Source organism: Phyllosticta citribraziliensis (genome assembly GCF_038025025.1).
Source record: "Phyllosticta citribraziliensis strain CPC 17464 chromosome Unknown J3D65scaffold_12, whole genome shotgun sequence".
Lineage (NCBI taxonomy): Eukaryota > Fungi > Ascomycota > Dothideomycetes > Botryosphaeriales > Phyllostictaceae > Phyllosticta > Phyllosticta citribraziliensis.
In genome coordinates, this window is record NW_027117349.1 from 50,832 (window position 1) to 78,468 (window position 27,637).

General features: G+C 55.0%; 9 protein-coding genes across 9 annotated transcripts; 4 read left to right on the forward strand and 5 right to left on the reverse strand.

The window, feature by feature from the left end:
* Window positions 1-279: 279 nt before the first annotated feature.
* On the reverse strand, window positions 280-2,396 carry J3D65DRAFT_637136 (spindle pole body formation-associated protein-domain-containing protein). Its single transcript, XM_066801471.1, has 2 exons — window positions 2,232-2,396; window positions 280-2,174 (listed from the first exon to the last, which is right to left on the reverse strand). Exons 1-2 carry the CDS (start codon window positions 2,263-2,265, stop codon window positions 673-675), a joined length of 1,536 nt encoding a protein of 511 aa, XP_066651108.1. The 5' UTR covers window positions 2,266-2,396; the 3' UTR covers window positions 280-672.
* A 113-nt stretch (window positions 2,397-2,509) lies between these two features.
* J3D65DRAFT_653325 (kinase-like protein) lies at window positions 2,510-7,606 on the forward strand. Its single transcript, XM_066802467.1, has 2 exons — window positions 2,510-3,397; window positions 3,448-7,606. Exons 1-2 carry the CDS (start codon window positions 2,668-2,670, stop codon window positions 7,512-7,514), a joined length of 4,797 nt encoding a protein of 1,598 aa, XP_066651109.1. The 5' UTR covers window positions 2,510-2,667; the 3' UTR covers window positions 7,515-7,606.
* Window positions 7,607-7,748: 142 nt separating this feature from the next.
* J3D65DRAFT_661683 (putative RNA polymerase II transcription elongation factor) lies at window positions 7,749-11,768 on the forward strand (the record flags this gene model as incomplete). The annotated part of the gene is made up of 4 exons (XM_066802608.1): window positions 7,749-8,368; window positions 8,422-8,867; window positions 8,917-10,716; window positions 10,764-11,768. Exons 1-4 carry the CDS (start codon window positions 7,975-7,977, stop codon window positions 11,766-11,768), a joined length of 3,645 nt encoding a protein of 1,214 aa, XP_066651110.1. The 5' UTR covers window positions 7,749-7,974.
* Window positions 11,769-12,843: 1,075 nt separating this feature from the next.
* On the forward strand, window positions 12,844-15,015 carry J3D65DRAFT_647851 (amino acid transporter-like protein; the record flags this gene model as incomplete). The annotated part of the gene is made up of 8 exons (XM_066802357.1): window positions 12,844-13,057; window positions 13,168-13,407; window positions 13,496-13,591; window positions 13,643-13,718; window positions 13,773-13,956; window positions 14,012-14,105; window positions 14,168-14,418; window positions 14,476-15,015. 8 exons carry the CDS (start codon window positions 12,844-12,846, stop codon window positions 15,013-15,015), a joined length of 1,695 nt encoding a protein of 564 aa, XP_066651111.1.
* A 191-nt stretch (window positions 15,016-15,206) lies between these two features.
* On the reverse strand, window positions 15,207-16,997 carry J3D65DRAFT_606408 (FAD binding domain-containing protein; the record flags this gene model as incomplete). Its single annotated transcript, XM_066798445.1, has 4 exons — window positions 15,207-15,267; window positions 15,307-16,118; window positions 16,171-16,768; window positions 16,831-16,997. 4 exons carry the CDS (start codon window positions 16,995-16,997, stop codon window positions 15,207-15,209), a joined length of 1,638 nt encoding a protein of 545 aa, XP_066651112.1.
* A 797-nt stretch (window positions 16,998-17,794) lies between these two features.
* J3D65DRAFT_595439 (phosphatase family protein-like protein) lies at window positions 17,795-20,920 on the reverse strand (the record flags this gene model as incomplete). The annotated part of the gene is made up of 2 exons (XM_066797829.1): window positions 17,795-19,855; window positions 19,943-20,920. The coding sequence occupies 2 exons, from the start codon at window positions 20,918-20,920 to the stop codon at window positions 17,795-17,797; spliced, it is 3,039 nt and encodes a 1,012-aa protein (XP_066651113.1).
* J3D65DRAFT_109780 (uncharacterized protein) lies at window positions 20,737-22,643 on the forward strand. The gene is made up of 3 exons (XM_066793713.1): window positions 20,737-22,204; window positions 22,267-22,497; window positions 22,548-22,643. The coding sequence occupies exons 1-2, from the start codon at window positions 20,968-20,970 to the stop codon at window positions 22,491-22,493; spliced, it is 1,464 nt and encodes a 487-aa protein (XP_066651114.1). The 5' UTR covers window positions 20,737-20,967; the 3' UTR covers window positions 22,494-22,497; window positions 22,548-22,643.
* Window positions 22,644-23,146: 503 nt separating this feature from the next.
* Window positions 23,147-25,404, reverse strand: J3D65DRAFT_637149 (uncharacterized protein). Its single transcript, XM_066801472.1, has 2 exons — window positions 24,262-25,404; window positions 23,147-24,200 (listed from the first exon to the last, which is right to left on the reverse strand). The coding sequence occupies exons 1-2, from the start codon at window positions 24,988-24,990 to the stop codon at window positions 23,601-23,603; spliced, it is 1,329 nt and encodes a 442-aa protein (XP_066651115.1). The 5' UTR covers window positions 24,991-25,404; the 3' UTR covers window positions 23,147-23,600.
* Window positions 25,405-25,569: 165 nt separating this feature from the next.
* On the reverse strand, window positions 25,570-27,576 carry J3D65DRAFT_637150 (uncharacterized protein). Its single transcript, XM_066801473.1, has 2 exons — window positions 27,031-27,576; window positions 25,570-26,938 (listed from the first exon to the last, which is right to left on the reverse strand). The coding sequence occupies exons 1-2, from the start codon at window positions 27,336-27,338 to the stop codon at window positions 25,861-25,863; spliced, it is 1,386 nt and encodes a 461-aa protein (XP_066651116.1). The 5' UTR covers window positions 27,339-27,576; the 3' UTR covers window positions 25,570-25,860.
* Between the last annotated feature and the right edge of the window lie 61 nt (window positions 27,577-27,637).

Here is a 27,637-nt window from a genome sequence, read left to right on the forward strand (position 1 = left end):
CGGGTGCGGCGTCGAAAAATAGGGGGCGGGCGGGCGAACGCAGACATGGTCCAAAGGGGGAACCAGCGCCGAACAACACCAGCAGACCCGGCAGCTCATGTGCCTGAGATGAGGGCACTGGGGTGTGTATTGGTGAAAATGTGGGAGTTAATTTGCGAGACGGGCTGCGTGCTTCATGCCTTATCTCTCGGTGGTGAGGGGAGTGGGCGGCCATTATTGTCACACGGGACCTCTGCCATCAAGCGGTTGTGATTTGGCAGGAAGAAAGCTCAATTTCAAGCTACAGTTGCGAGATTTTCGTTCTTGCTCGGATCCCTCTCGTTGTGGTGTTACACGGTGCTCTTCCTGCCAGCCACAGCCAGACAAGGAGGCCGACAAGATCGATTTTCTCAGCATGGCCTGGCAGACGTGAGAGTTCAACCCAGCCGAGTCGGCTTCATGGATATTGCGCGCTTACTACGTGCTCGAGGAATGCTAATACTTTTACGATGATGTTGAAGAAAAACAGTGATCAAACCAAAGCCCAGAATGACGAAACTCCAAACTACACCCAACCCAATGACACGCCAATGAAAGAGAGACGGAAGGATGTACCCAAACATGAACTCCTGACAGCTGCTTGTGTGACGCCCAAAGCAAGAGAGAACGAAAAATCTTGGTGTTGACAGGCAGCTACAATTCTCCAACACTGCTACCTCTGACGTTCTCCTTGCCCATCTGCCTCTCTCGCTTCTTCTGAGCAATGCGCTCCATGGCCAGCTTTCGTCGCGCATCCTCCGCTTTCGGTGTGCCCGATGGATTCGACAACGGTTGTAAGGATCTTTCGGCTGCTCCAGGCCGGCTGGCAATGGTGGCAATGGTGGCACCGCTTGTCGCTTTGGCTTGACGAAGGGGTCGATGTCCCTGACTTTCAACTTCTCTTTCTTCAATGCTCTTGCCTGATTGGCCATGCTGGTTGATTGCTGATTCGCCGTTCACCAACCACGGGTCATCCAAAGCCTCTGAGCCTTTGGCATGGCGTGACGGACGAGGCTTCCTTGAAGCTGATGCTGCTCGGCTCCGCGCTTGAGATGGATCTCCGGATTGTGTATCCTGGGGCCGGGGCTTCCTCTCGGCTGAGGGTGATGGCTGTGGTTTCTTTCCGCTCCGACGATGGCTCACGGGCGTAGCATCAAGCTTACAGAGGCTGGCCTGTTGCGGATCAAGCATGGGCTGATCAAAGTCTTTTTCGAGATCCGCAACTGGGTCTTCATCAAAGACCTCTTTCGACCCGCTCTCCAAGGCGGCCAAGCGTCGTTTAAGAGTTGCGTTCTCGATGCTCAGCCTACTTTCCTCTGCCATGGCCTGCCTTAGCTTCTCCTTGTACTCCCGATTCTTGTCTCCGAGCTCTTTCTCTCGTTCTCGGTGCTTCATTTGCTCAGTCTCGAGCTGGCTAGCCACCTCTAAACGTTCCGCATCCTTCTTTCGTGCATAGTCTTTGGCGATTTGTTGTCTTTTGATCAATTTGTTCATCTCCTTCTCGCTCCTCTTCGCGTACGATTCGTATTGCTCTTTCCAGTATCTTCCGGATTCCGAGCGCGGCTGGTCAATGTCAATGGTAATGTCTTGGTCATCTTTTGCCCTCGCCATGGGCGCTAGCCGCTGAGGTGCGGGTGCTCCTCTGATTGGAACGGCCTTGGTGTCCGGACCGGGACGATGTGGTTCCCTTGACATTTTGGCATCGTAAAGGGCCTCCTTCAACTTTGCGCTCGATCTGACTTTGGCATCCTCCGTCACGTCGGTCTTGGGCGTCCATGGGCTTGGGAATTTGCCGGGGTAATTGCTGGGGAGGCCACTGCGGGCTCCAATGTCCGACCTCTTTCCCTCATTGTCTACCACTTGGGTGCCAAAAGAGACGGTCTTGCGTTCCTTGTTCGCGCCAGGGGTGGAAAGAATGCCAGCAAGCTTGGGGCCATCTTGATCGCTTGCATCGTTGCTTGCCGGTGGTCGTGCCCGCGATGACTCGGCCTGCAGCGCGGCGACACGATTGTTTCTTAGGGCTGCTGTGGCTTTCTCGATGGGTTTGACGGTCTCGGGAGGCTGTGGTGTTCCGAAGATGGCATGCTTGATAGCGCGAGCAGCGAAGACGGGAGCGGGCGTCTCGGGAGGTTCAAGGTAGGGGTTGTCGACGGGTTCTGGATTCATGGTGTCAGCTGGCGCTTGGTACTGGGCTCAGTAAATGTCCGTCTTACCTGAGCCGCTGGGTCCTCTTATCCAAGAGAACATGGCGACCGTCTGTGGCGATTAAGGGAAGGCGCCGAAGACCAAGGCGACAGCAAAGACTGCGTGGGAGGGTACAATTGAATGCAGGGAAATAGCGATGGTGGTGGTATGGTGCAGCAGTCTGGTGTTTTGTCGCGGGGCGCGATGTTTACAAGCAGCCGTTTCGGTGCTGTTGCGCTTATCGATAAGACGCCTGCCCTGACGCAGTTGGTGCATGTGCGTCAGCGCGTAGCGTGGTAGCGTGCCAGTCGATACTCACTCACTCATCGCAGCCTGCATCTTTCTCCAATATTGTCTTGAGCTACGCCAGCATGGCAACTACTCTGTGAAGGGCTGCGGCTTCGGCTGCAACTCTCAAGGTCACCCGTTCCCCTGCCGACCTTGCAACCCGCAACGCAGTCAGCCATGGCTCCGCCCAAGTCCCCATGGAACAAAATCGCAGCGCCCGCTACCCCCAAAGCAAAGAAAAATGGCTCGACTTCTGCTGCAAAGCAACAGCAGTCTGGATCTGCGCTCGATGGATCGCCTTCTACTCCGGCGGCCGCCACCTATGCCCAGGCGCAAGACGACGAGATCGAAGCATTGAAGGCGATATACATGGAGGACTATGAGCCAGTCGAAACCAAAGGAGCATGGAGCAAAGCTACGGAACGTGCCTTCAAGCTTTCGCTCAAGGCTTACTCGGACCCCGAAACTCTGGTCGTCTTGTCCGTACGCCTGACTACCACGTATCCCAAATCGGTTCCCCTGCTGTCCGTAGAGAAGACGGCCGGGCTGCGTCCCAAGCACCTGAAAGAGGTGGAGAAAATAATCAAGACCCGACCGAAGGAACTTCTTGGCGAGGTCATGATTTACGAGATCAGTATTGCCATTCAGGACGTGCTCGAGGATGCTGTGGCCGCTCGCCAACAAGACGATGCTATGCCCAGCCTGGAGGAGGAGCGCGCTGTGCACGAAGCAGCGGCTGAACAATTATCCAAGAAACAAGAGGAAGAAGAATCGAAGAAGCGCGAGGAAGAGAAGGCCGAGGAGGACCGCATGCTAAAACAGATGGTAGACGAGGAAATGAGTAGACGCAAAGAACATAAGCGCAAGAATCGAGTCTTCTTTGCACCTGCAAAGACAATGCTTCCGGGTACGTGGTCATTTGAAAACCCTTGGTCGAAGCAACTAACAGCCTCGCAGAAATAGAAACACAACCCATGGCCCTCATTCGCGAAGGTCCAGTGACTCAAGTGTTCTCTGTGCAGGCAGCTTTGTCGCCCGAGTACTCTGTGAATCTGCTGGTCTTGAAGAAGGCCGTTGTCAAGAATCAGAAGAATGAAGCTCGTCTCAAAAAGCTCATCGAGGACTTCGACCAGACGATGGAGGATTTGAAAAGAATCAGCCACGACAACGTCATATCTATGCTAGACTTCAAAATCGACCGAGTTGCCAATGGCGACTGGCATATCAGCATTTTGCTCGAATACGCTGACAAGGGATCTCTGTCGGAGATGTTTTCAGTGGTAGAGTCTTTCCCTGCTAACAAGGTTCGCGCTTGGACTGTCGAACTGCTTGAAGCGCTGGATTACCTCCATCGAAATGGCGTGGTTCACAAGAGAGTACACTCTGGAAACGTACTGCTTTGCCAGCCCGCGTCGAGCGGCGCCATCTTTGTTAAACTGGCAGACGGTGGCTTCCAAGAGAGCCTGCACACAATCACGGATGTTTCAAGGGGGACTGCTAAAGTAGCACCTGCAAGATCGGCATATTGGCAGCCCCCGGAAATGGGTCAAGACTGTGGTGGGAAATCAACAAGGAAAACCGACATCTGGGATCTGGGAATCGTTTTCCTGCAGATGCTGTTCGGTCTCGACACGCCTCAAAAGTACAGCTCCCCGAACGCTCTTGCGGAGGACCTTGAGTTGTCTGAACCTCTCAAGGAGATTGTCGAAAAGTTCTTCAAACCGGACCCAAAGAAGCGGCCTTCAGCTTTCGACCTGATCCCATCGGAATTTCTTCGTGGCAACGCCCCTACGCTTCTGGGATCAGCATCCCCTGAACGCTCCGCTTCGCTTTCCATTCGGAGCCGCGGTCGCATGCGCCGGGAATCCTCCAATTACGCTAGTGGTAGCTTCCATGATCGTCCCTTCTCGCGGTACGCCAGTGAGTGGGTGGAAGCTGGTCGACTTGGTAAAGGTGGCTACGGAGAGGTTGTCAAGGCACGAAACAAGCTGGACGGACGAATTTATGCCATCAAGAAGATTAGGCAGAAATCTGCAGCTGCTTTGACTGAAGTGCTGTCCGAAGTCATGCTTCTCTCCCGACTCAATCACCCCTATGTTGTGCGTTACTATACCGCATGGCCGGAGCATGAAGAAACAGATCCCATGGATACAGAGACGGAAGATGATACGGTGACTTTCACAGAAGACTCTGCTTCTTCTAGCGGCCAAGACTTCGAATTCGGTCGTAGCAACACTGGCGGGCTCGACTTCATCAGTTCCAGTGGCTACCCGAAAATTGAATTTGGTGATGTCTCTGACGAGGAGTCCGTGTCCGACAATGACGAGTCGTCCAGCAACGGGGAGGAAAGCCACTATGGCATTGCTGCAAGCAGATCGCCGCTGAAGATGCGACGTGACACATCAAGCTTCAAGTCTCGTGCAGTCCGGACAACATTATACATCCAAATGGAGTACTGCGAGAGACACACCCTCCGCGACTTGATCAGAAAAGGTCTCTATGACAACCCCGACGAGGCGTGGCGACTGTTTCGGCAAATATTGGAAGGTCTGGCTCACATACACAGCCATGGAATAATCCACAGAGATTTGAAGCCCGACAACGTCTTTATCGATGTCACAAACAACCCTCGGATCGGAGACTTTGGCCTAGCGACCAGCGGCCAATACCAGGTCGCCGACAAGACTGCCGCTGCTGGAAGCGCAACTGGAAGCAATGATGCTGACATGACTCGAAGTGTCGGAACCGCACTTTACGTTGCTCCTGAGCTACGTTCTGGGGCTGGAGGAAGCTACAATGATAAAGTCGACATGTATTCTTTGGGTGTCATTTTCTTCGAAATGTGCCATCCTCTGAAGACAGCCATGGAGAGGGACCACGTTATCCGCGAGCTTCGCGAAAAGGAACACGCCCTGCCGCCAACCTTTCAGAATCCTACCAAGGCCTTGCAGGGAAGCATAATCTTGACGTTAATCTCGCATCGTCCTAGTGAACGCCCAAGCAGTACCGAGTTACTGCGCAGTGGCAAGTTACCACTGCAGGTTGAGGACGAGACAGTTCGTTTAGCACTGCAAGGATTGTCGGATCCCAACTCACCGTACTACCACAAGATGCTGTCGGCGCTATTCGCCCAGGGTGCGAACAAGCAGATTAAAGATTTCGCTTGGGACCTGGGTCAAAGTTCTGCCCACGAGGAAAAGGCTTCAGATGTGGTGCTCCAATGTCTAGTTGAAGAGAAACTCAGTAACGTATTCCGGAGGCACGGAGCGGTCAAGACGCGGAGGCAGCTGCTTTTCCCGAAATCTGCACATTACGAGAACCAGAACGTGGTTCAACTCTTCGATGCCTCGGGCACCCTTGTTCAGCTACCGTATGACTTTACGCTGCCGTTTGCCCGGACACTCGCGAGAAGAAAGCCACCGGCCGACAAGACCTACTCAATCGGACATGTCTACCGCGACACTTTCACTGGTGGTGCGCCTCGTAGCAGTGGGGAGGCTGATTTCGACATCATCTCATACAACAGCTTGGACCTTGCTTTAAAGGAAGCCGAGGTCATCAAAGTCATGGACGAAGTCCTTGATGAATTGCCGTCGCTCGCTTCTTCGCAAGTCTGCTTCCATCTCAACCACTCGGATCTACTCGAGCTCATCATGGAATCTTGTCGCATAGCCCCGTCGCTGCGTCGCTCAGTGAAGGACATTCTCAGCAGACTGAATATCCAACAGTGGTCATGGCAAAAAATCAAACAGGACCTACGTTCGCCAGCTGTGGGGGTTTCGTCTACATCCCTCGACGATCTTGCCAAGTTTGACTTCAGGGACACGCCAGAGAAAACTTTCGCCAAAATCAAATCCCTACTTTCAGGAACGGAGCTATTGGATCGGACCCATGCAATCTTTGCGCATTTGCGCCAAGTTCTGACATATCTCGGCAAGTTCAATGTCCAACGCAAAATTTACTGCGCTCCTTTGAGCAGCTTCAATTCAAAGTTCTACAGTGGTGGTATAATGTTCCAGTGCCTCTTCGACACGAAGCGACGTGATGTGCTCGCCGCTGGCGGCCGATACGATCGACTGATTGAAGAACACAAACCCAAGTTTCAAGGCGAGTTTACTGGTTGCCATGCGGTGGGCATGAATATTGGATGGGACAGATTGGTCACATCAATGGCTCGTCACCACAAGAGCCACAGCAAAGTTTTCCTGAAAAAGGCACAAGAGGAAGAGAACGGCTCGAATCAATGGCCCACAAGGCGCTGCGACGTTCTTGTCGCCTCGTTTGATGCGACGACTCTTCGTTCCGCCGGGACCAAAATTGTCTCCGACCTTTGGGCGCATGAAATCAGCTCCGAGTTGTCTACTGACTGCAGGGACTGGGATGAGCTGATCAGGACTTATGCCGAAGACAAGCACTCCTGGATCGTCATCATCAAACACGAAGCTCTGAATACTGGAAAGCCGGACATCAAGATCAAGTCGATCTCGAAAAAGGAGGACACAGATCTCCGCAGCTCCGAACTCCTCTCGTATCTCAGACAAGAGCTGCGGGAGCGGGATCATCGAGAGGGACTTGTGGAGAATCGCACGCGCATGTCACGACTGAGTAGCGACCAACCGAACTATGGCAATCATGGTGCGCAGCAGGATCGTAAAGGCAACGTCCAAGTTCTACTTGCTCAGCATCGATCGAAAAAGACCAACAAATGGGCAGTAGTCGAGGCCTCACGAACTTCAGTTCATGAGTTGCTGGCGGGATTTCAAGAGAACCCCATCGCTGCCATTGAGACCAAGGACGAGATACTGGACATGCTGAGAGATACTAGACTGAGCGATGCGGACAGCTGGCGCAGAGTAATCCAGAGTGTCCCGCTGGTGGAGAGGAGCTATTTGCAAGAGGTTATGGACATGTTGAGGGAATACCGCCGGAAATGGGAAGAGGAAGGTTCTTCGCCAGAGGGGAGAGTCGCGTTTCTTTACAATTTTCGCACAGGGGCCTGTGTTATGTACGACTTGGGGCTCTAGCTTCCATATGGCAGGGCAGAGAAGCAACATGGACAGAAAGGTCTACAGTCTTTTCAAATCCAAGTAGCCATCAACACACTCACAGATTGGTTAGATTGCTTCGGCCATACCTAGGTCCTTCCTTCACGGAAAGGGTTGGATCACGTGATTAGTCTCGCACTGGGTCCGCGGGCGCATTGAAACGCACGGACCTGAGAATCACCGACCGCCCGCCGCGTCGCGCGCAGCTCCAACCCGGACACCAGCAGCAACTCACCTCCATTCTGATCTCTATCTACGCAACACCAAAGCCACCGTCCTACCTGCAACTCGCCCTCGCTGCTCCTCCGTGCGGAGCGCTTCACCTCCGAAGCCCCTCAGATGGACTTTTAGCCCTTCTCTTGCTACCAGTTGCCTTCTGCCCCGTTGCGCGACCTCAACTCCTCCCTCCCGCGCAAGTTGAACTCTTCGGATTGTTCTGATGGCTGCCAACGGTGTCGCCAACGGCGTCAATGGCCATCATGAGACTGGAAACACCATCGAATCTCGCCGCTTCTCCGAGATCCCCTCCGTCATCGATGTGACAGTCGCCGAGGGCGATGTTGTCGAACAGGTTGAAATAGACCTGGTGGAATTGGCCGACGATCCAACTGAGCTCTGCATCCTGCTCGAAAATGAAAGCGTCGCAAAGACTACTTGGATGACCATTGCTTTGGCATACGCTAAACAGCGTAAGACGACATTGGCCATTGACATCTTGCTCAAGGCGCGAGAGGCTTTTGGTCGTGCACCGGCCGACGAGAAGCTCAGCATTCTCAGCGCGCTCTTTTGGCTTCACCTTTGCATGTGCCGCGAAGCTCCTCGTCTTCGTCCGGGTATGGATCACCACGGTAGAACTGCTGTCAACCACATCGCTAACATAAACCAGAAGGATCCTCCGATGTAAAGACCAAGGAGCAATGGATTCAGGCAGCCACAGCAAACCTGAACGATGCCTCGCGCATCAGTCCTTCATACGCCCCCCTGTTTCTCGCTCGAGGCGTCCTCTACCTTCTCCGCGCATCGGCCATAACTCCAACCAAATCCGGCGCTCCAGACAGTGCCGAGAGGACGGACGCTCTCCGACAAGCTGCCAAATGCTTTGACGACTCATTGCGCGCCTATGGTGGAAGAAATCTCATGGCCGTGCTTGGAAAGGCAAGGGTTTACTACTCGCTTGGCAAGTATGCCGAGTCGCTTCAACTGTACCAGAGAGTTCTTGAGTTGGAGCCCCGCATGCTCGACCCGGACCCTCGTGTCGGTATTGGTTGCTGTCTTTGGCAGCTGGGACACAAGGAGGATGCAAAAAACGCCTGGCAAAGGTCGCTCGAACTGGTAAGAGCAATCCACGCCACAAGCTCACTGTTGAGACTAACAGGTGTAGTGTCCTGACTCGAAAACGGCAAATATCCTCCTAGGTCTCTTCCATCTGAACGAGTCTTCGCAATATCCCACCACGGATCCACACTTTGAGCAAATCTACAAAAAGGCCATGACGGTGTACACGCAAAAAGCCTTCAAGTTGGATAACAAGTACCCTCTCACTTGTGCCACTTTCGGTGGATACTTCTTGATGAGAAGGGCCATGGGCCAAGTCGAAAAATTGTCTCGTCGGTCAATCGACTTCACGGACGTCAATGCCGTTGCTAGCGATGGCTGGTACCTTCTCGGCAGGAAGTCTCATTACGAAGATGACGTGCCAAAAGCTTTCGACCATTACCAGAGAGCCGACAATGCCCGCGGAGGCGAAGAAAAAGGCTACCTTCCAGCCAAGTTTGGCATGGCTCAAATTCGCATCATGATGCAAGACTTTGAAGGTGCGAAGCTTCGGCTGGAGAAAATCATCCAGCAATCCAAAAGCACCGAGGCCATGACTCTTCTAGGCACCTTGTACGCAGAGGATGTTTTCACTGCGCAGGCGTCGAACACAAAAGAAAACAAGTCAAATGAGTTGAGGAAGGCAATCGGTCTACTGGAAGGGGTTAGGTCGTCATGGAAGGATCCGAAAAAGAAAGTGTCTCCAGACTCCGCCGTGCTCCTCAATTTGGCGAGGCTCTACGAAGCAGATCATCCCGAGAAAAGCCTTCAGTGCCTCCATCAGGTTGAACAAATGGAGATGGATGAAATTCCGGACGAGGATCGCCCCGAGGAGCCAGAAAAGCCGAGCGATACAGGAGACAAGGTTGCCGACGCAGCCGCGAAAGAAGCCTACGAGGAGGCCAAGAAAGCGTGGCTTGCTCAGATGCGTGAGAACTTGCCTCCACAACTGCTCAACAACATGGGATGCTTCTACTACCAGCAAGAAAAGTACGGGCAAGCCCGTGAGCTATTTCAATCTGCCCTCAATGCTTGCGTCAAGGTTGGCGACCGGGACCAGTCAATCGACACCGATGCTCTTGTCACTACCATAAGCTACTCTCTCGCTCGCACGTACGAAGCTGAGGGCATGCTTGACGAAGCCAAAAAGGTCTACGAGGGACTGCTTCAGCGCCACGGCGATTACGTTGACGCAAACATCCGGCTCACCTACATCAAGCTTCGACAGGACCCGCAAGGCGAGGGCCCCAAGGCCATGCAGGAGCTGTACAAGGCGGAGACCAACAACCTTGAGGTTCGCGCTTTGTACGGCTGGTACATCAGCAAGGCCAAGAAGCGAACGAACAACATCAACGAGGATCAGGAACAACGCCATTACAAACATACCCTGGTGCAATGCGACAAGCACGATCGCTATTCTCTCACAGGTATGGGTAATATGCACCTGCTATTCGCGAGAGAGATGCGCCGAGACACCGAGCAAGACAAGGAAAAGCGGCGCAGGATGTACCAAAAGGCGGTCGAGTTCTTTGACAAGGCGCTGCAATTGGATCCGAAGAACGCGTACGCTGCTCAGGGAATAGCCATCGCCATGATCGAATGCAACAAGGACTACAGCGGAGCCATTCAACTTTTCTCCAAAGTCAAGGAGACGCTCAAGGACGCAAGCGTCTACATCAATCTGGGACATGCTTTGTGCGAGACCAAGCAATACTCCCGAGCCATTGAGAACTATGAAATCGCTCTTGCCAAGGATCGCTCTCGGGATCCAACCATTCTGGCATGTCTTGGGCGTGCTTGGATGCTCAGGGGCAAGCAGGACAAGAGTATCCAGGCGATGAAGACTTCGTTGGACTACTCTCGACGGGTGAGTTTCACCATATTTTTTTTATCAAGCTGATTCACTGACTTTAGAAGGCACTGGAGGTTGCGCCAGAGCAAGTCCACTTCAAGTTCAACGTCGCCTTTGTCCAGATATCGATAGCCCAGCTCATATACGGGTTGCCTGAAAATTCACGAACCTTGGAAGACGTTGAGACCGCTGTCAGTGGCTTGGACGAAGCCATCGAGTCTTTTACCGCCATTGCCAAATCTCCCAATCCTCCATATCCTCGCAACGACATAGAGCAAAGAGCCAACATGGGCAGGAATACCATTAAAAGGCAGCTGGACAGGGCACTGCAGAGTCAAAAGGAGTACGAGGAAAAGAACGCCGCGAAGCTGAAGGAGGCGAAGGAGAGGCGGGACGCGGAAATCAAGAAGAGAGAGGACGAGAAGAGGAAAGTGAAGGAGGCCGAGGAAGAGAGGCTGCGGGCCATTGCAGCTGAGAGAGAAAAAATGCGCGAAAGGGACAGGGAGCTGGCTTCGCAGCGATTGGAAGAGGAGAAGAGAAGAGAAGACGCGGAAATGACTACCGACTCGGAGACCGGGGAGAGAAGGAAACGGGCAAAAACGAAACGTGGCGGCGGCAAACGGAAGAAGAAGGGCGACGAGAGTGATACCGAAGGAGGGGATGGCTCAGATGGTGAGGCTGGGGGTCGCCGCAGCAGGCGCAGGACTACCACTTCGGCCACGCCCGGCGACTCTGGAGATGAGCGACCTCGCAAGAAGAAGAAGAGAAAGCTCGAGCGCAAGACGAAGCAGAACAGCAAGTTCAAGTCAGCCGAGTTCATTCAGAGCGACGATGACGACGACTTATTTGGGGACGACTCACCCCAGGCTGGCAAGAAAGCTGCGGATGATGACGAGCGGGAAGGAGAAGCCGAAAAGACTCCGGAGAGTGATGATGAGGTTTCGGTGCAGAGGCAGCGCAAGTCCGCCAGGGTCGTCGATGATGACGAGGAAGAAGACTCCGCCGAGCCAGCAAACGGTGCTGTCGACGGCGAAGGCGACACGCCGATGCCAGAAGCCGAGGAGTAGACGCGTCGGACAGGCTGATCGACAAATGAAGCCCTGCTTGGTGGTCCGGGTATCTGCATTAGCATGGGCGTCTGGAAAAATGGCGGGCAGTTCCGTTAGGAAAGTTCATGCGACAGGTTGACGTGCATTTCTCTTCCTTGTGAACTCTCAATTACTTTGAAAATGGAGACTTCATTCTGTAGGTCATGGATGGACCGAGACGTTTGAACTCTATTCGTCGTGGTACTAATGCCATGTGTGAACCATCGGTCTCCTTTGATATTCGACCCAACCATGTTTAGGTGTGTTTGCCAGACAGAATTCCGTGATTCTTCAATGCTCGATTTTGCTAACAATCCCCGGCGGCGAAGCACTCAGCCCCAAGGAAATAGGACGTGATATCGGCGGATGCACCAAGTTTCGCGGTTCCGAGACCAAAGGCGCGGAGTGCAACGACTCAGGGATCAATTCTGTGAGCACCTCATACTGAAGGTCCACCACAAATAATCGGCCAAGACTGGAGACATCCGGAAGGATGAAGAAGGCCTTTCGTCATGCATGCACCATTGTATGCGTCAAGCTAGCCATGAAAAACGTTAGTATTCCCGCGCCGCAGCACCAATACCCGGGGACTCATGGCGTGCTAACAAGTCTGGGAAAAGCGACCACAGACTACTGCGGAGAACACGGCCATCGCCATGGACGCCCAGCTCCCACGTCGGCTGGCCAATCGCGTCATCGGCTTTTGGATTGCACGATGCAACTTTAGCCCCACGACAGATTATCGCCATACGACCGCTTTCTTGACTCTCGAGTCTCGGCATGCGTGAGTGGAAAGTGGGACGCGGTTTAAAATGTAGTTTGCTGCCCTCGTTTCGCAGTGATCAGTTTCGACGTCGAGCCAGCCCGACCGACTCTGTTCCTGTGACTCCCCCGCGACAAAGGCCAAGGGAAAGAGAGACGAACGCTTTGGACTGCCTCCCGATCTGCGCAGCTTCGTCAGGCCATGGATGTCAACGCCAACCCTAACGCACCGCGTTACCGCGCATCCCACGATGTCGAATCAAAGGGCGACCACCGCTTCTCTATACGCCGGATGGCGTCGCCCGGAGCCGAGTCGTCTGTCATCAAGACGACGGGCAGCATTGCTTTCGTCGGAGAGCAGGGTGCAAACGGCTCGATACCAACTTACCAGGTAGCGACTGGCGCTCCTGTGGAGAAGGAGTCTCCTCTGGGTTACGAAGTGAATTGGATTTCAATCATCTTCCTGAACATCTCGCAGATGGTCGGCACAGGTGTCTTTTCAACTCGTAAGTCATCATTTCGTCTTTCCACGAAAGTTGCGCCTTTGTGCTGCATATTCAGCTTTCATCGGGGTCCCTTGTGCAAGGAAGAAAAGTTAGTTGACAAGCATATCCAGCCTCGACCATCCTCTCCGCCACAGGATCCGTCGGCATGAGCTTCATCTACTGGGTTCTCGGCTTTGTCATTTCCTGCTGCTCGCTCGGGACCTACCTGGAACTGGCCTCGTACTTCCCCTCTCGATCTGGCAGCGAGACAGTCTATCTGGAAAACGCCTACCCGAGGCCGAAATGGTTCTTCCCAACGGCCTTTGCTGTCCAGACTGTAATTTTGAGCTTTAGCAGCAGTAACGCCGTGGGTAAGTTACGCATGCCTCTACTCGTGCCGGCAAGGTCGGGTCCAGGTTCGAGTAACAAATCGGATTAGTAGAAGCTGATATTTGTCAGTGCTTGCACAGTACCTCTTCAAAATGGCCGACCATGAAGCAACTGCCTGGGAGCAAAAAGGAGTTGCAGTGGCTTCGTACACAATTGCAACCATATGTATGGAATTCTCTACCTTGGCGTTTCAGATGTGTGCTTACTTTTCTGCAGTCATGATTGCCAACACCCGATTTTCACTGCACATCTCAAACGCCATTGGACTGGTGAAAGTGCTCACTCTAGTTTTGTATGCATCTCCGACTTCTGTGTCATAGAAGTGCGTGGCTGACAGATTCCACAGCATTAGCATCGCCGGTCTGGTTTGTCTTGGTGGAAACACCAAGGTGGCCGACCCGATGAAGAATTTCCACAACGCCTTTGCTGGAACATCGAGCAACGGCTACAGCATGGCAAATGCGCTCGTGAAAATCACCTTCTCGTACTCTGGCTACCAAAATGCTTTCAACGTCATGAACGAAATCAAGGTAAGATGGAATGCACGACCTTTTGGGGGAGACAACTTGATAACACTGTCCCAAGGATCCTGTCAAGACGATTCGAAAGAGCGCGCCCGCGGCTTTGTTGGTTGTCGCAATCTTGTACATCCTCTGCAACGTTGCATACTTTGCAGCTGGTAAGTGCAAACAAACCCAGAACCAACCCTTTCGTCTATCATCCCAAGCTGACACGCCCAAGTCCCCGCCGAAGAAATCCTCGCATCCGAACAAACCGTGGCGTCGCTCTTCTTCAGCGCCATCTTCGGCACGCAAGCCGCGCGGGGCCTCAACTTCCTCGTCGTCTTGAGCGCCTTTGGCAATCTCCTCGCCGTGCTGATCGGACAATCGAGGGTGATTCGTGAAATCGGCCGACAGGGGATGCTCCCCTGGACATCTTTCTGGGTATCGACCAAGCCCTTTGGCACTCCTATGGGCCCTTATCTACTCAAAGTAAGTAGTCTTGATGATTCCGAGTGGACCACGGCAGCATTGACGATTTTTGCTTAGTGGGCGATGACAGTGCTGATGATATTGGCGCCGCCGGCTGGCGACGCTTTCAACTTCATTGTCGACCTGCAGACGTACCCCTCGGCCGTCTTCCTCTTCCTCATGACGCTCGGCCTCTACTTCATTCGCCGCCAGCGCAAGCGCATCGGTGCCGGCCGCAGCGAGTTCCGCTGTTGGGACTCTGCCATCATCTTCACGCTTGCCGTCAACCTGTTCCTGCTCATCATGCCGTGGTATCCGCCCCTCGGTGGCGCTACCGGAGGAGATGTCAGTTTCTGGTACGGCACGTACTGCGTGGTTGGCATTGGCATCATACTCGCCTGCATTGTCTACTACTGGCTATGGATCTTCGTGCTGCCTTACTTTGGCGGATACAAAATGCGGCAGAAGACGGTCACGCTGGACGATGGCTCGGTTCTGCACCAGCTCGTCAAGGTGCCGAATAGTGAGATTAGACAGTGGGACGAGGAGCATGATGCCGTAGGCAATGTCATTGGAAGCGGCGGAGAGCAGTCAGTCGCCCAGCAGGAAAAACATTGAACATCTGGGAGAGGGACACGGTTGATGCTAGAGTCTTCAATGCGAAAAGAAGGAGCGACGCGAAAGATGCAGCAATTTGGGGCTTCAGGCTTTGAAAACCACAAGATCAGGGTACAAAAGAGGTCAAGAGAAGAAAATTATGAGTGACTTTCAAGAGACAATTTCAAGTATCAAATCTTCCTCGTTTTTGTCTAAGGTACATGAATAGGAGACGGCCGCCTGAGAATGCTACGCTGAATGATGGCCAGATGGCTAGAATGTATACATAATTAAAGCGCTTTCAATACTCACGGCAACTTGAACCCACCAGCCTGCCTGTTGTTCCAGAAGCGGTGAGGGTCGACCGAATCCCTGACCCGCTGCGCAAACTCTCGCGAGTCCTTGTGAATATTGGCCCAGTAATCCTCCCTCCAGTACCCGTCGTTCATGAAGACCGGTCTGTACACATCAGGCAGGCGACCATCCGAGACGCCCTGTTCGACAATGTCCTTCATGCCGCCGTACAGCTCAACAGTCTTCTTGTCGACGAGCGCGTCAGTGTCCGAAGTGCCGGGCCAGTACGAGTAGTCGAACTCGAAGATGATGCGGTCGGCGCCCTCGTCAAAGGCCATAAGATCACCGCCATTTTCCTGTGCAACCTTGGCGAAGAGCGTTGGGTACGGTTGGAACGCAAAACTGCCGACGAGTCCAAGGACCGTGGCCATGCTGTTCGTCACGTTCTCCCAGTGCTGGTAGCACGTCTGCAGGTGCGAAGCGGTGGTGTTGACGTCCGTGGCAAGCGGCGTTGTTGCCGTCGAGATGGTGTACACGGAGCCGTTAACGACGGCCCAGTTGTTGAAGGTCAACAGGTCGGCGTAGGTACGGTTCTTGCAGTTGTTGATGGTGGGATTGAGCGACGTGAACATGTCGAAGACGCCCGCGGGAGGCTCCGGTCCGTCGTAGAACAGGAAAATGACCCACTGCTGGTAAAGACTCGCCACGGTGATTTCGGACGTGGCGATGATGGCGGCCTTGGGATCTGGGTAGTTTTGCGTGAAGTTTTGGACCGCGGCAAGAATCTCGTCATTCTGGTCACCGCCGAACCAGAGGTTACCGCCCCAGACCTAGGAAGTTCTTAGTCTGCAGCCGCCGTGGACGTGGTCAAAAAGGACATACCTGGCCGTTCTCGCCAATGGGATGAGTCTTGAGAGTGTACGTCGTAACGACACCGAAATTCGGGCCACCTCCCTTCAGAGCCTTGTAAAGATCCGAGTTATGGGAGCTCGACGCGGTCACGATCGAAGCGTTGGCAAGCACCACTTCGAACTCTTCCACATTGTTTGCAGCCCATCCATGTTGCGAGGAAAGAAAGCTCAATCCGCCTGCAGTGGTTAGCCGGTCATGTCGACGAGACAGCTCAAAATGTGAACGCTTACCACCAATAATGAAGCCACCAATCCCGACGTGACCGATGCGCCCGCCGACAGCGGCAACATTGTGCTCTTGGAGCGCTTCAATGAGGTCCTGCCACCGATTGCCAGCGCCAACGCGCACGGTACTGGTAGACGGATCGTACGTGATTTCTTTCAGATTAACGGTGGAGATGAGCGGGCCGTCGCTGATACTCGAAAAGTTCTGGTTCGGGTTGTGTCCGCCAGACTTGACGGAAAATGTCTCGTTGTTTCCATTGAGGGCCTTGATGGCAGCAGCAACCCCCTGGGCATCGCTTGGCTCGATAATGCAAGCGGGCTTCAGATCCGCACATCCAACTGACCTGAGGGGCGCAAATGTAAGTCCGAGGAGCTTTCACGAAAGGACACATTTGGTGGTGCGTACCAATAAGCGTTACTTTCGTTGTCATATGCCGTAGACCCTGAGGAGGCAATGGTGAATCCGTCGACCGAGTTGGACTGCAATTGGGATGCCAGTGTATCGCAGGTCAAGGCACCAGCCGCAACAGTGCTGGCAAAGAGGCCAACGAGGGCGGAGGAGAGGAGAGACATGACTGCTAGGGTATGACCAAACCTCGACGCTGACGAAACCACGGCATGTCAAGGCCGGCTCATGAGTACTTATACAGGCTGCGAATCCACAGCAGGGTGGCGCGTGTGCTTGGAGGATCAACTCCCATGCGCCATCCGGGTGGCTTTCACGAAGAAACTTTGCTCGGGCATGGCCCAGACGACGAACAAGGGCGCTGCTGTCCAGAGGCCCACGTCTCGGCTTCGAACATGTCAGCCTACTGTACAATGATCATAGGGCTTAGCCCAACGAAGCAAAAGACTTGCCATCAACCTAGACCATGGTCGGGGGCGATTCCAAAAGAGGCTAGGGCGCGTTTGTTGTTTGATGGATTAAGGTTAGGATGGCTAGGTTTGGTAGTGCTCTGGGAGGCGTCATGGCGCGGTTTACTGGTCATCTTGGCGGGTGGTAGTGAAGCGGGCAGTGCTTAGGTACATGAAGGAGACGGCCAGCGGCATCGTGGGTCGAGTGCAGTGTGGCGAGTCTTGGTTGGACGCAGCAGAGATTCGTCTGCAACTGCAGGGTCGCTTAAAGAAAGAGGCAGCCGCCGGGTCGAGTGGCAGATTGGGATGAGCACGTCGGATTTCCATGGGGACGAAGATGAATCCGGGGTCATCGGGTGAGAAGCACGAGGCTCGGTCCGCATTGCCAGACGTGCAGCCTCGCTTAACCTTCATCGTACTCGACATGCAACTCTGTTTCTTGTTTTCGTCCTTCTCATTGTTTCCATATGCTTGGGTATCAAGTGCCAAATTCTCCAATGCCTTCGCCTTGCACCTCACGCATCAGGCGCCACAAAGACCTCAACCACTCTGAACATCCTCTGCCTTCTCAGCTGCTTGTCCTTCTCTTTTCCAGCAGACTTCTCCCCTGCCCGGATCATTGCCTCTGCCAGTGCCCCAGCCAAACCTTTCTCCACATTCTGTGCCGCACTCTTCTGCGCCTCGCTCGCGCTCCTCATCCTGCCTCCCACGGCTGTCAACGTTCTCTTGATTGGGCTGGTAGGGCTGTTGATATCCGCTGCATCCCCCTTGCCCGCGTTCCTGATCTCTGTAGCCACTCGGCCCAGCATGCTGGTCATGAGCACAAAAGTGACCGAGTGGTTGGGAGACTTTCCAATCACTTCCAATATCCATGTGCGCTCCTCGTCCCGGGATGGTTTTTTCTTGCTCTTGGCATGGTCGTCGTAGCCAGCTTCCAATTTCGCCCACAGTTCCGATGGTACAACACCGTCTTCCAGACTCAATAGGAACAGGACAAGGGTCTCGGAGAGTGTCTCGAGCTTCATGAACGACGTGTCTTCGGCGTCGAATCCTTGCTCGATGGACTTGTCATCGTCAATCGCGTCAGCAATGGAGCACTTCATCCTCTCCCTGGCGTCGGAATCCTTGAACGTCCAGCTTCCGGGAGCAAAAGGCCAGCCCGAGCCAGATGTATTTTGAGCAACCGCGGACCAAGGCGCAGGTGTACCCTCCTCGTGGTCCACCATGCCCCACTCGGCCACCGCACGCTCAAGGAGATCTTCAAGAGATTCAGTCAGTCGGAATAGCTCCCGAGGGGCTGACCAAAACCTCGTGCCGGGGCTGCTGTTGGAGTCGTCGCTGTTGCGATCATCTTTACTCTTCTTGCCTTCATCACTGCTCATGCGTTGGTGTTGAAGCTTGCGAGCCCCGCCCTCTGGGATCCGGATGAGTTTGTCTATTGAACGTCCAAATGCCGACTGCTGCCATTCTGCTCGAATCGGGAGGAAATGGTCTCTTCCGTCATTGACTCGTAGCACAAGAATGTCTTCAAGCTGTGCTCGGTCCTCATTAAGGTCTCGGACAAGCTCCAAGTCATCGATCTTGATCTCCAGCTCAATGTTGCACGCTTCCCCAGGGTCGAGCGTGTAATGGGGGTTGATGGCGGCACCTGCCTTGTCAGGCTCGCGATCAAATCTCATCGACAGCCACAAGGGTAGCTTAGTCTCATCCTCGTCGCTACCAGGTTGGCCGAAGAAGCCGATTGTTGCAGGGACCTGGCCAGTGTTCGCAACCGTGACGTTACGGCGTTTGGCCTCAAAAATTCTGACAGGCCCGAAGTTGACGCCGTCAAAGCTCTGTTGCTTGCCGTCCACCGTCTCCTTCTTACTATGATCTCTCTCCACGATCAAGGTGACTCCCGGTCTTCCTTCGTTTTCTGCCCGGTCAAGTTCTTTGGCAACTTCGGCAAGCACATGTGCCTTGAGCTCGGCCACAACGCTATCATACTTGAGCCGGAAGACGGCGACGAGAGGTTTGTGATCCGATGACAGCACATCTTGGTAGGCGCCATAGTGCTCGAGCTCGATTTCATCATCAAAGCCCTCCTTGGTCGTCACCGTCTCTGGCTCCTCACCCGCGTCTGCAAACTCGTCATAGTCATCGTCAGCGTCTGTGGCAGGGTCATACTCGAACAGAACCTCATCGTCGTTGTTTGAGTCCAGTCCTTCCTTTTTCATCTCTTCATCGCGCTTCTGGATCTCCTCCTCCTCTTTGATCTTCTGCTCATAAGCTGACTTGTCGCGCCGCGTTCGGAAGAGGATGCGATCACACCAACTAGGGCACCGGCGCTTCTCGCTCGAATCAAAGACGCCAACAGTGCCAACATCGTACTTGTACGTCGGCAGAAAGTTGATTTCCCCTTCTCTCCATCCATCATGGAAGGCCTTTTTGGCCTTTTGCTGCTGACGCAACTCGTCATGCGGGAGGAGCGAGTCCAAGGTGGCCTGGAGCGAAGCAGGATCAAGACTTGCTGGCAGTGGTTCAGGTTCGAGCACGCCATCTGGATCGATGGATTCCGACGTGCTCTCAGCGTCATCCTCTTTGACCACGTCCAACGACGTCCGCGCAGAAGACGGATTGCTGACCTCATCACTGCCGGATGCCTTGGCTGATTTTTTGGCGACGTCGTACTCGTTGTGCGTATGTAGCATCAGAAGCCGCCGGACATCATTTCCTGGCATCCCTTCCAGCCGGTAATTCAAGTCGCCAAACCAAAAGGCAAAGTCTTCTTCGCCCAGAGATTCATCATTCACGTGGGACACGCCCATGGAGTCGACTATGGGATCGAATTTTGCCCGACTTGCGACCTGAGCCGCATCCCAATTCCGCCTCTCCAACGCCGTCTTGTCTGCGCCGGCCGCCAGGTGGCTGTTTATGAAGACCATCCTCGTTGTCTCTCCCAATACGATCCTCGCAGCAACGCCGCCCTTGTTTCCCATGTATCCCATGAGGCCGGTCCCCACGCTAGTTGTGCTGACAGATCTCACTTCTGGTGCGACAGACGGAGACGCGAAGACGAGCAGGAGAAGACCGATCAACTGTTGCTCGGCAACAAGCTTGTATCCCTTCGGCAAGGCATCCTCCACCGAAGACTTGAACTTGGACGCAGTTGCAGGGTCCGTGTATGGTCGCAAGGCTTCGGCAGCCGAGGTAATGTCGACAACCTCCTGGAGGCCCAACACGTAGAGGTCTACATCGCCAGACACGTCCGTGGCACTCTCAGCTTCAGACGAAGCTGACTTTCTTCGGTCCGTCTCGTGCTCTTGCGCTACGCTACTGTCTTGGACGACTTCTTCGCTGGTTGTGGGTGCCGCGGCGGACTGTGAAGAGACAGCGGGGTCGAAAGCTGGCGAGGGGACGTCGAAAGGTTTGCCACGCACAAACCAAGATGCGACATCGTTGTGGGTGTCCTTGAACGAGGCGACGTTCCAGGAGCCAACCTTTATGCGGATTTCCTTGGGACGCACGTACTCGGCTCGGCGGGCATATATGGCCTGGTGGAGGCTATGGGGAGTGGACGAGGACGCAGCAGCAAGGGCGGCAGGAAAAGCGCCTGGGATGGACTGGTCCAGCGAGGACGTGGGGTCGGTTTCGGGGGGCATTCGTGCGGTGAAGGGTGAGGGAGAGAGAGCGAGAGGCAAGGCAAGGTATGCTCACATGTCGGTACAGGGCAGGTAACAGAGTGACTGAGGGTGGCCGCGAATTAAGCGGGCGAGGGTTTAGCTATGACGCACTACAGATGTCTGCAATAACGTGGCCGCCGCTCGGCTTTCCAACACCTCAGCCACAACACCACACCACAGTACCCCGCAGGTATCCATCCCCATCGTCATCCGCTTGGGAGTCCTCTCTTTCTACTTCCGTTGTGATATCTAGCATCCCCTTTCTTTTGCCAACAATGTCTCCTTCCAAGGAGCCCCCCCAGTCCGACTACGACACAGACACCCTCCAGAACGACATCAACCTCAGCGTCCCCGTGGCCGGTCCTAGGACTACCGAAGTGCTCAATCTGTCCGTCTTGCGTCGCCAAGACCCCAACATCACCGGAATCCTCTCCATCGCCCCTTACGTTGTCTTGTACCAAATCTCCGTCGAGACCAGCACGTGGGAGAAATCGGGCACCGAGGGCACCATGTTCGTCGTCCAGCTCACTAATTCTGAGATTGGTTCGACCCGATTTGCCGTCGTCATCCTGAATCGCCGCTCTCTCGACAACTTCATTGCCGAGCTCAAGACCCCTGAAGACGTCGAAGTCAACGAAGACTTTGTCATTCTCAGCGTTCCAACCGTCGACCAAGAAGAGTCTCAAATCTACGGCCTCTGGATTTTCTCGGAACCCCCTCCATCGTCGACCGCCGAGTCTCGCGAGATCAACGCCCGCATGATCCAGGAATGTGCGCGCATGGCCGAGACCTCTCGCAAGGCCATGCAGCAGCTGAACCCAGACTACGCCAGCTCCGACCATCAGGAGGCGCCCCACTCCGTGCCCATGGGCCGCCAGGTCTCGCTGCGCGAGCTTTTTGGCCAACAGCGCGAGGCCGATGCCGACTTTTCCATCCACGAGCACGGAGCTCCGTCCGCCTCAAGTCTGCCAAAGCCGCCCGCTCATGCCATGCCAACTCCAATGTTTGCTCCGACTGCCGACACGCAGTTCTTCCACGCTGCGCCTGCCACCAAGAGCCCTGCCATCAACTTTTCAACGGCCCCTTCAGCCGGCATCCAGCACCACCAGTACCAGGCCCCGGCAGTCCAGCAGCACGCCCCGTTCCAGCAGCAGTTTCCCGCGCAGCAGCAGCAGCAGCACGGCGCAGTCCAGCCCGCGCCGACCAACGACGTCATGGGCAGAGATGCGTTGCTGAAGCTCTTCACGCAGCGCACAGACTTTGGTAAATAAAGACTCCTTGACCCCCCCTTTTCACCATCAGTCTTGATATATACTGCATCGCAGATGCTCCTGTCGAGACGCCTTTTGGCACCTTCACCAACTTCATCCAGGCCGATGATGCCCGGGTGCGCGCCTGGAGCCGCGCCAACCGTCCGCCTCCGGGATCGTCGCCGACGTACGTGACGACGTTTGTCAAGCGTCTTCCTAACGGCAAGAAGCTTCCTCCTGTCGTCACCATCACCAAGGGTTCCTCTGGAGGCTCTTCTGGAGAAAAGCCGGCTGCAGACTGAAGAGGTTTGTGCGAACTTCAGCCCTCGTCGGTAGCTCTACTGACCAACGAACAGATCAACAGCCGCAGAGTCTTGGGGCTTGCTTCGTCGACTGAGATGAATTCATCGAGGAAGCACTAGGGGAGCTGTATGAGCTGACGGAGTTTTGGGATTTCTAAAAACGGTGCTGGGGTAGTCCTTTTGGATATGGGATTTTCCTCTTGCGAAACGAGGCGTAGAGTGCGTCAGTCGGACAGATTGAGCATGGCGCATGGTTGGGTCATACGGCACAGGACCACGTCTGGGCATACCAGAAAGACACAGACAGCCACCAGGGTCACAGAAGCCCTGTACATCAAATACCACAAATCACTTCTCTTTGTTCAACCACCTGCGTGAGCGAACGTACGGCCGAACAAACAAGATGACGAATAGGTCGGTAAGCAGGCTAGCACTGTCGACGCAAAAGCCAAAAAGCCAGTCCGCCGTCTTCACTTAGCCTCGGTCTGGCTTCACCACAGCAATCAAAGCTACATGTATTCGTTCGCTTCCGGCCGACAGGTGTCGACAGGCACGCCTAGCCGCCTGTCACCACGGCGATGGCGCCGTGATTGCTCTGGGAACTGATGGACAGACGTAGAGACAGACGGCACGGGACGGGACGACACGACTGCGCTGCGGCACAATGGATGGTTTGCGGCTCGCCGCAGTAGGTTCGGTTGTAAGGGCTAGCTACGTACGGTACACGGCCCATGACAACGGCAAAGGGTCCGCGAGCTTGTGCGAAAAAGGGGTGCGAATAGATACCAAGACAAAATAACTTTTTCTATTTGCTGAAGAAGCGGAACAAGACAATTCCCGGCGAACCAACCAAAACTAGGGGTAAGAGATGCGCAAAGTCTAGTAACGCCGAGAAACAAGGCAACGGCCAACGGAGAAGATGGACAAGAAGGACAGAAGCTTATGATGACAGTGGAGTGGTGGTGGCGGCCACTGAAATTGAAGAAACACCAGAAACGATGGACAAATACAACAAGAGAAGAGAACAAGAACCAAGTCTACAGAAGGGAAGAGTGTGCACGAGAAGGAAGAAGAGGACCAAGACTAGACAGGGTAAGATCAAGGCGTCTACGACTCCGCCCGCACCATTTCACACACGTATTCGACCACCTTTTCAGCCACGGCCGCGCTGTGCCTGGGCTCGACGCAGAACCCGTGGGGGATCTCGTCAATGATGTCCATGACGGGTTTCCAGTCGTCCTCGGCAGGCTCGCTGCTGGCCCTGGAGCTGCTGCGGCGCGTCATTCTGGGCGCCGTCATGGTCGGAGTAGTCGAGCCGCTGTCGGTGTAGTTGGAGTTGGAGTTGGGGCCGGCCCTCCCACGCGACGCAATGAGCTCATCGCGGGTTGAGTCAGCAACCCAATGATCCTGGCGCCCGAAAAGGAAGTACATTTTGGGTCGCGGTTGCAGCAAGGGGCTTGGCGACGCTGCGCCCCACAGCTCCGCATCCCATTTGTCTTCGGTGATGATTCGCAGCTCTTCTTGCGCCATGTGCAGTGCTTGGCGAATCCCGTAGCGTGACTTTACGAAACTGGTAGTCGTCCGTGCGGCATCTTCGGGCATGAAGAATTGGACCAATTGGAAGAAGAGCGCCGAGGGAAGCCAAAACGTGAGGAGTGTAACAAGAAGGTGGAGGATCAGTGGAATATACGGTATTTGGAAGAGGGTCTATGCTCGTCGTCAGACTGGATTTTCGCAAGACGTGCCTTACAGGCATGAGAAAACTCACAGCAAATTTCTTGCCACTGTCGCTCTTCGCAATGTGCGTGACAGTCGGAAAGAGGGAAACGGCTCCGACTATTTTCCCTTTTGGCTCTTCGTCGTCGTCCTTGGACCCCGCGACGTTGAGCTTTTCTCTCCAACGGCGCAAAATCTCCATGGCAATGTAGGCGCCAACCGAGTGGCCCACCAAAATGATGTTGGGCTCTTCATCGTCCTCGAACCTTGGGTCAAAACCTCCTTGCTCTTGCGCCTGCTCTCGCAGGCCCTGGACGTGGTCCCAAAGGGCCCACTCGGCGCCCTCGATTTGCTCTTCGAGACCAAAGGGAGGCCTCGCTCCAGGTCTCAGACCGGCGCCGCGGCCACCGGCTGCCTCTGCTGGGTAGCCGCCGGCAGGGGCGCATCGCCTGCGCAAGAAGCCGCCTCGAGCCTCGCTCTCGAATCCAGATAGACTGCGGCCAAAGACATGGAAGTTGACCTGGGTCGATGGAGGCAGGCGGTCGGCAAGGCTAAGGTGGAGGTAGGAAAGAAAAAGGTCGTAGTAGCCAATGAGGCCCGGGTTGCCCGTGATGAAGTAGATGAGGTAATTTTTGCGACGGGGCTGGGGACCAGTTGTGGTGGGAGAAAGAGAATCGGAGCGCGATAGGAAGATTGAAGTTGGTTTGGAGGTGATGGGGGGAGTAGGAGGTGATGAAGGCGGCAGGGTTGCGGGCAGGTGGATGATGGTCGGAGCACGCATGTTGAGATGTTGGAGTGAGAGGGAAACAGTGAAGAGCGAGCGAGCGGGCGAGAGAGAAGAAAAGTACTGTATTCAGATGTCGGGGCGGAGAGGATAAGGAAAGGAAAGGAGAGGAAAGGAAAGGAAAGGGAAGGGAAGGGAAGGAGCGTGTGCGACTGGAGTTGAAGGAGAGGTGAGAGGTGAGAGTGCTCAGGGTCTGTTTGCCTTGGGTTAGGGCGGTCAGGGACGCATGGATAGGATAGGATAGGATGCCTTAGCCCCCCCGTTGGGTAACCGTCCTGCGATCTCCAACACCTTCACGGTGCAGCGCATCGCATCGCATCGCATCGCATCGCATCGCAGCGCAGCGCAGGCAGTGCGTCACCGCAACGACGACGACGACGCCGACGACGACAACGACAACCAAGATTTGCGCGATTACGGCGCATTGCAGATCTAGTCTCTTTGCAGCCCTGTCATCTTGACTAAGCCGTCAACATCACCGCACCACCCCGCTGAGACACGCTGCATCTCGACATGCCGCCATCATCCTGCGAGTCATGCGACTACTCCCGCCGTCAGCTTTTCTTTATAGCAACAACCATCCTTGCTTTACTATTTCTGCTTTGGGTCCGTGGCTGAACCCTCGACACATGCTCTCTGACTTGGTGAATGACAAGGATCAAAAGTTATATGCATTGATCGACTCTGCAACTTTGGCTTGTTGCCGATTGAACGCCTCAAAAAGAATCAAGGAGCCAAAACACAAAAGGGTATACCTCGAGATAAGAATGGAAGACAAAAAGTCGCAAGGCTCTGGGGAACATGATGCTAAAGCACACACACGACGACAACGTCACCTCGCCCGCCCACTTGCACAATGAACGCGCGCTATGATGAACCTGCCCTTCTCGAACTCCCCGCCTGGGTCCGAAATCCGCTCAAACTCGCGTGTCCTCGTTCATACGCCGAGTTTCGGTTGGCTCGGCTCTTGCCCTTTCGATCAACCTTTCTCGTCGTGCCGAAGAGCCATATCTTGGTCTTGCGCACCGCATCTGTCGTCAGCTGGAATGGGTACACAAACATGGTCCAGGCCGCGTTGATGGGCATCATGAAGACGGACCCGACAAAGTCAAACAGGAGCACAATCAGACTCGTTTGCTTCTTGTGCCCGCCGTGCGCCGCCGCTGCCGCCGCCAGTGCAAGGGCATCTTTGAGGCGGCTTTCCAGGTCCTGCAGCCGGGCCTCCGTCACCATCGTCTGCGTTGTTGCTCGCTTTTCATAGCGGCGGACGGCCCGGTTCAGAGCATCCAACTGCGGCTGGAAGCTCTGGCGAACAAGATTTACCACTTCGGCTGGCGCACCCGACGACTTGGCCGCGTCCTTGTTCTTGACCGCGGCGTTTTTGGAGACCATGTCGGCCATGTGGGTTTCGAGCTCGCCCACGCGCTGCCTCAAATCGCTCACCGACGACTCCTCTGGCCGCACTCCGTCCGGGTCCAGGTGGTCTCGGACGATTCGTTGCAGGTACAGGGTTCTTGCGCGTAAAAGACGCAGCAGGTGAGACGCAGGCCGGATTTCAGCCGCGAGTAAAAATATGGTGAGGTTGTAGTTGGAGACGAGCCCTTCCGATGGGCGTGATAGGGAAGCGCGGATGCCATGGAGGAGATAGGCTCCAAAGACAGGACCAACGAAGCATGCCGCCAGGGCGAGGAGCTCGTCTCGGCGCAGCTCTCTCACAGCCCGCGCGTATTCGGGCTCGGTATCAGCGCTAGGGTTGTCTGGTTGGCGGGTGGTCGTCTCTGGAGCCGTTTCGAGGTCAGCGAAGTCGTCGTCGTCTTCGTCGTCGTGGGCGCCAAGAGGGTCATCATGGTCGTCCTCTTCTGGGATGCGGTCGTCATGGGTCGGGGTCGGAGTCGTGGCCGTGGCCGTGGCCGTTGCCAGAGTTTGAGCGGAGCGGTACCAGTCCCTGTCCAAGCGCATCAGCAATCGGATCCTTGCCGCCGACGCGGTCCGCCGAGCAAGCAGGGCTACCTACTGTGCCCAGGGAGTGAAGCTTACCATGGCAATCGCACACACCAGTTCAGCAGCACCGTGGCCAGGCCGAGAAGCAGGACGTCGGTCAGCACCTCGCTCCCATTGTTGAACAGCAAGCCCCCGATGGCAGGCAGGATGGCGAAGACCAGGGGCGCCGAGTGCCAGTGCGAGTTTTCGTCCTGCACCAGGTGGTCCATGCGGTTCGCCAGAGGGTCGGTCGAGGAGCGCACCGAAGAGAGGTCAGAGAGAAGCGACTCGCGGCGGCGCGGATGGTGACTGTCCCATGATGGAGTCGAGCGCTGGCGGAGGCGTGGTCTGTCGTCGTCGGCCATGTTGTTGGCACACGGACGGGACGGCGGGGAGGCTGCGCGCCAGCATGGGCATGGTTCTTTTGCGCGCTGGGCTGGCTGGCTGGCTGGCTAGCTGGCTGCTCCCGTGGGTATGCAAGACGAGGTGATGTTGAGGAAGCGTGCAGAGTGTGGAGGGTGTGAGCGCGGTGCTTCTCCTGCTACCTATTGCGTGCGTCGTGCGAAGCCGAAGCCACAGACAGCCACCACCACCGAACCCACTCGGCACCCGCCCCAAAGGTGGCCTTGACCATGTACATTACATGTAGGTACTCCCGCCGTGC

Coding starts and splice junctions, on each gene's coding strand:
- J3D65DRAFT_637149 (XM_066801472.1), bottom strand. CDS start 24,990: ATGCGTGCTCCGACCATCATCCACCTGCCCGCAACCCTGCCGCCTTCA. Junction 24,201..24,261: donor ACAGTGGCAAGAAATTTGCT/GTGAGTTTTCTC, acceptor CGACGAGCATAG/ACCCTCTTCCAAATACCGTA.
- J3D65DRAFT_653325 (XM_066802467.1), top strand. CDS start 2,668: ATGGCTCCGCCCAAGTCCCCATGGAACAAAATCGCAGCGCCCGCTACC. Junction 3,398..3,447: donor TGCAAAGACAATGCTTCCGG/GTACGTGGTCAT, acceptor ACAGCCTCGCAG/AAATAGAAACACAACCCATG.
- J3D65DRAFT_637136 (XM_066801471.1), bottom strand. CDS start 2,265: ATGTTCTCTTGGATAAGAGGACCCAGCGGCTCAG. Junction 2,175..2,231: donor AAGAGGACCCAGCGGCTCAG/GTAAGACGGACA, acceptor CCATGAATCCAG/AACCCGTCGACAACCCCTAC.
- J3D65DRAFT_109780 (XM_066793713.1), top strand. CDS start 20,968: ATGCTCACATGTCGGTACAGGGCAGGTAACAGAGTGACTGAGGGTGGC. Junction 22,205..22,266: donor CACGCAGCGCACAGACTTTG/GTAAATAAAGAC, acceptor ACTGCATCGCAG/ATGCTCCTGTCGAGACGCCT.
- J3D65DRAFT_637150 (XM_066801473.1), bottom strand. CDS start 27,338: ATGGCCGACGACGACAGACCACGCCTCCGCCAGCGCTCGACTCCATCA. Junction 26,939..27,030: donor TGGTGTGTGCGATTGCCATG/GTAAGCTTCACT, acceptor GCGCTTGGACAG/GGACTGGTACCGCTCCGCTC.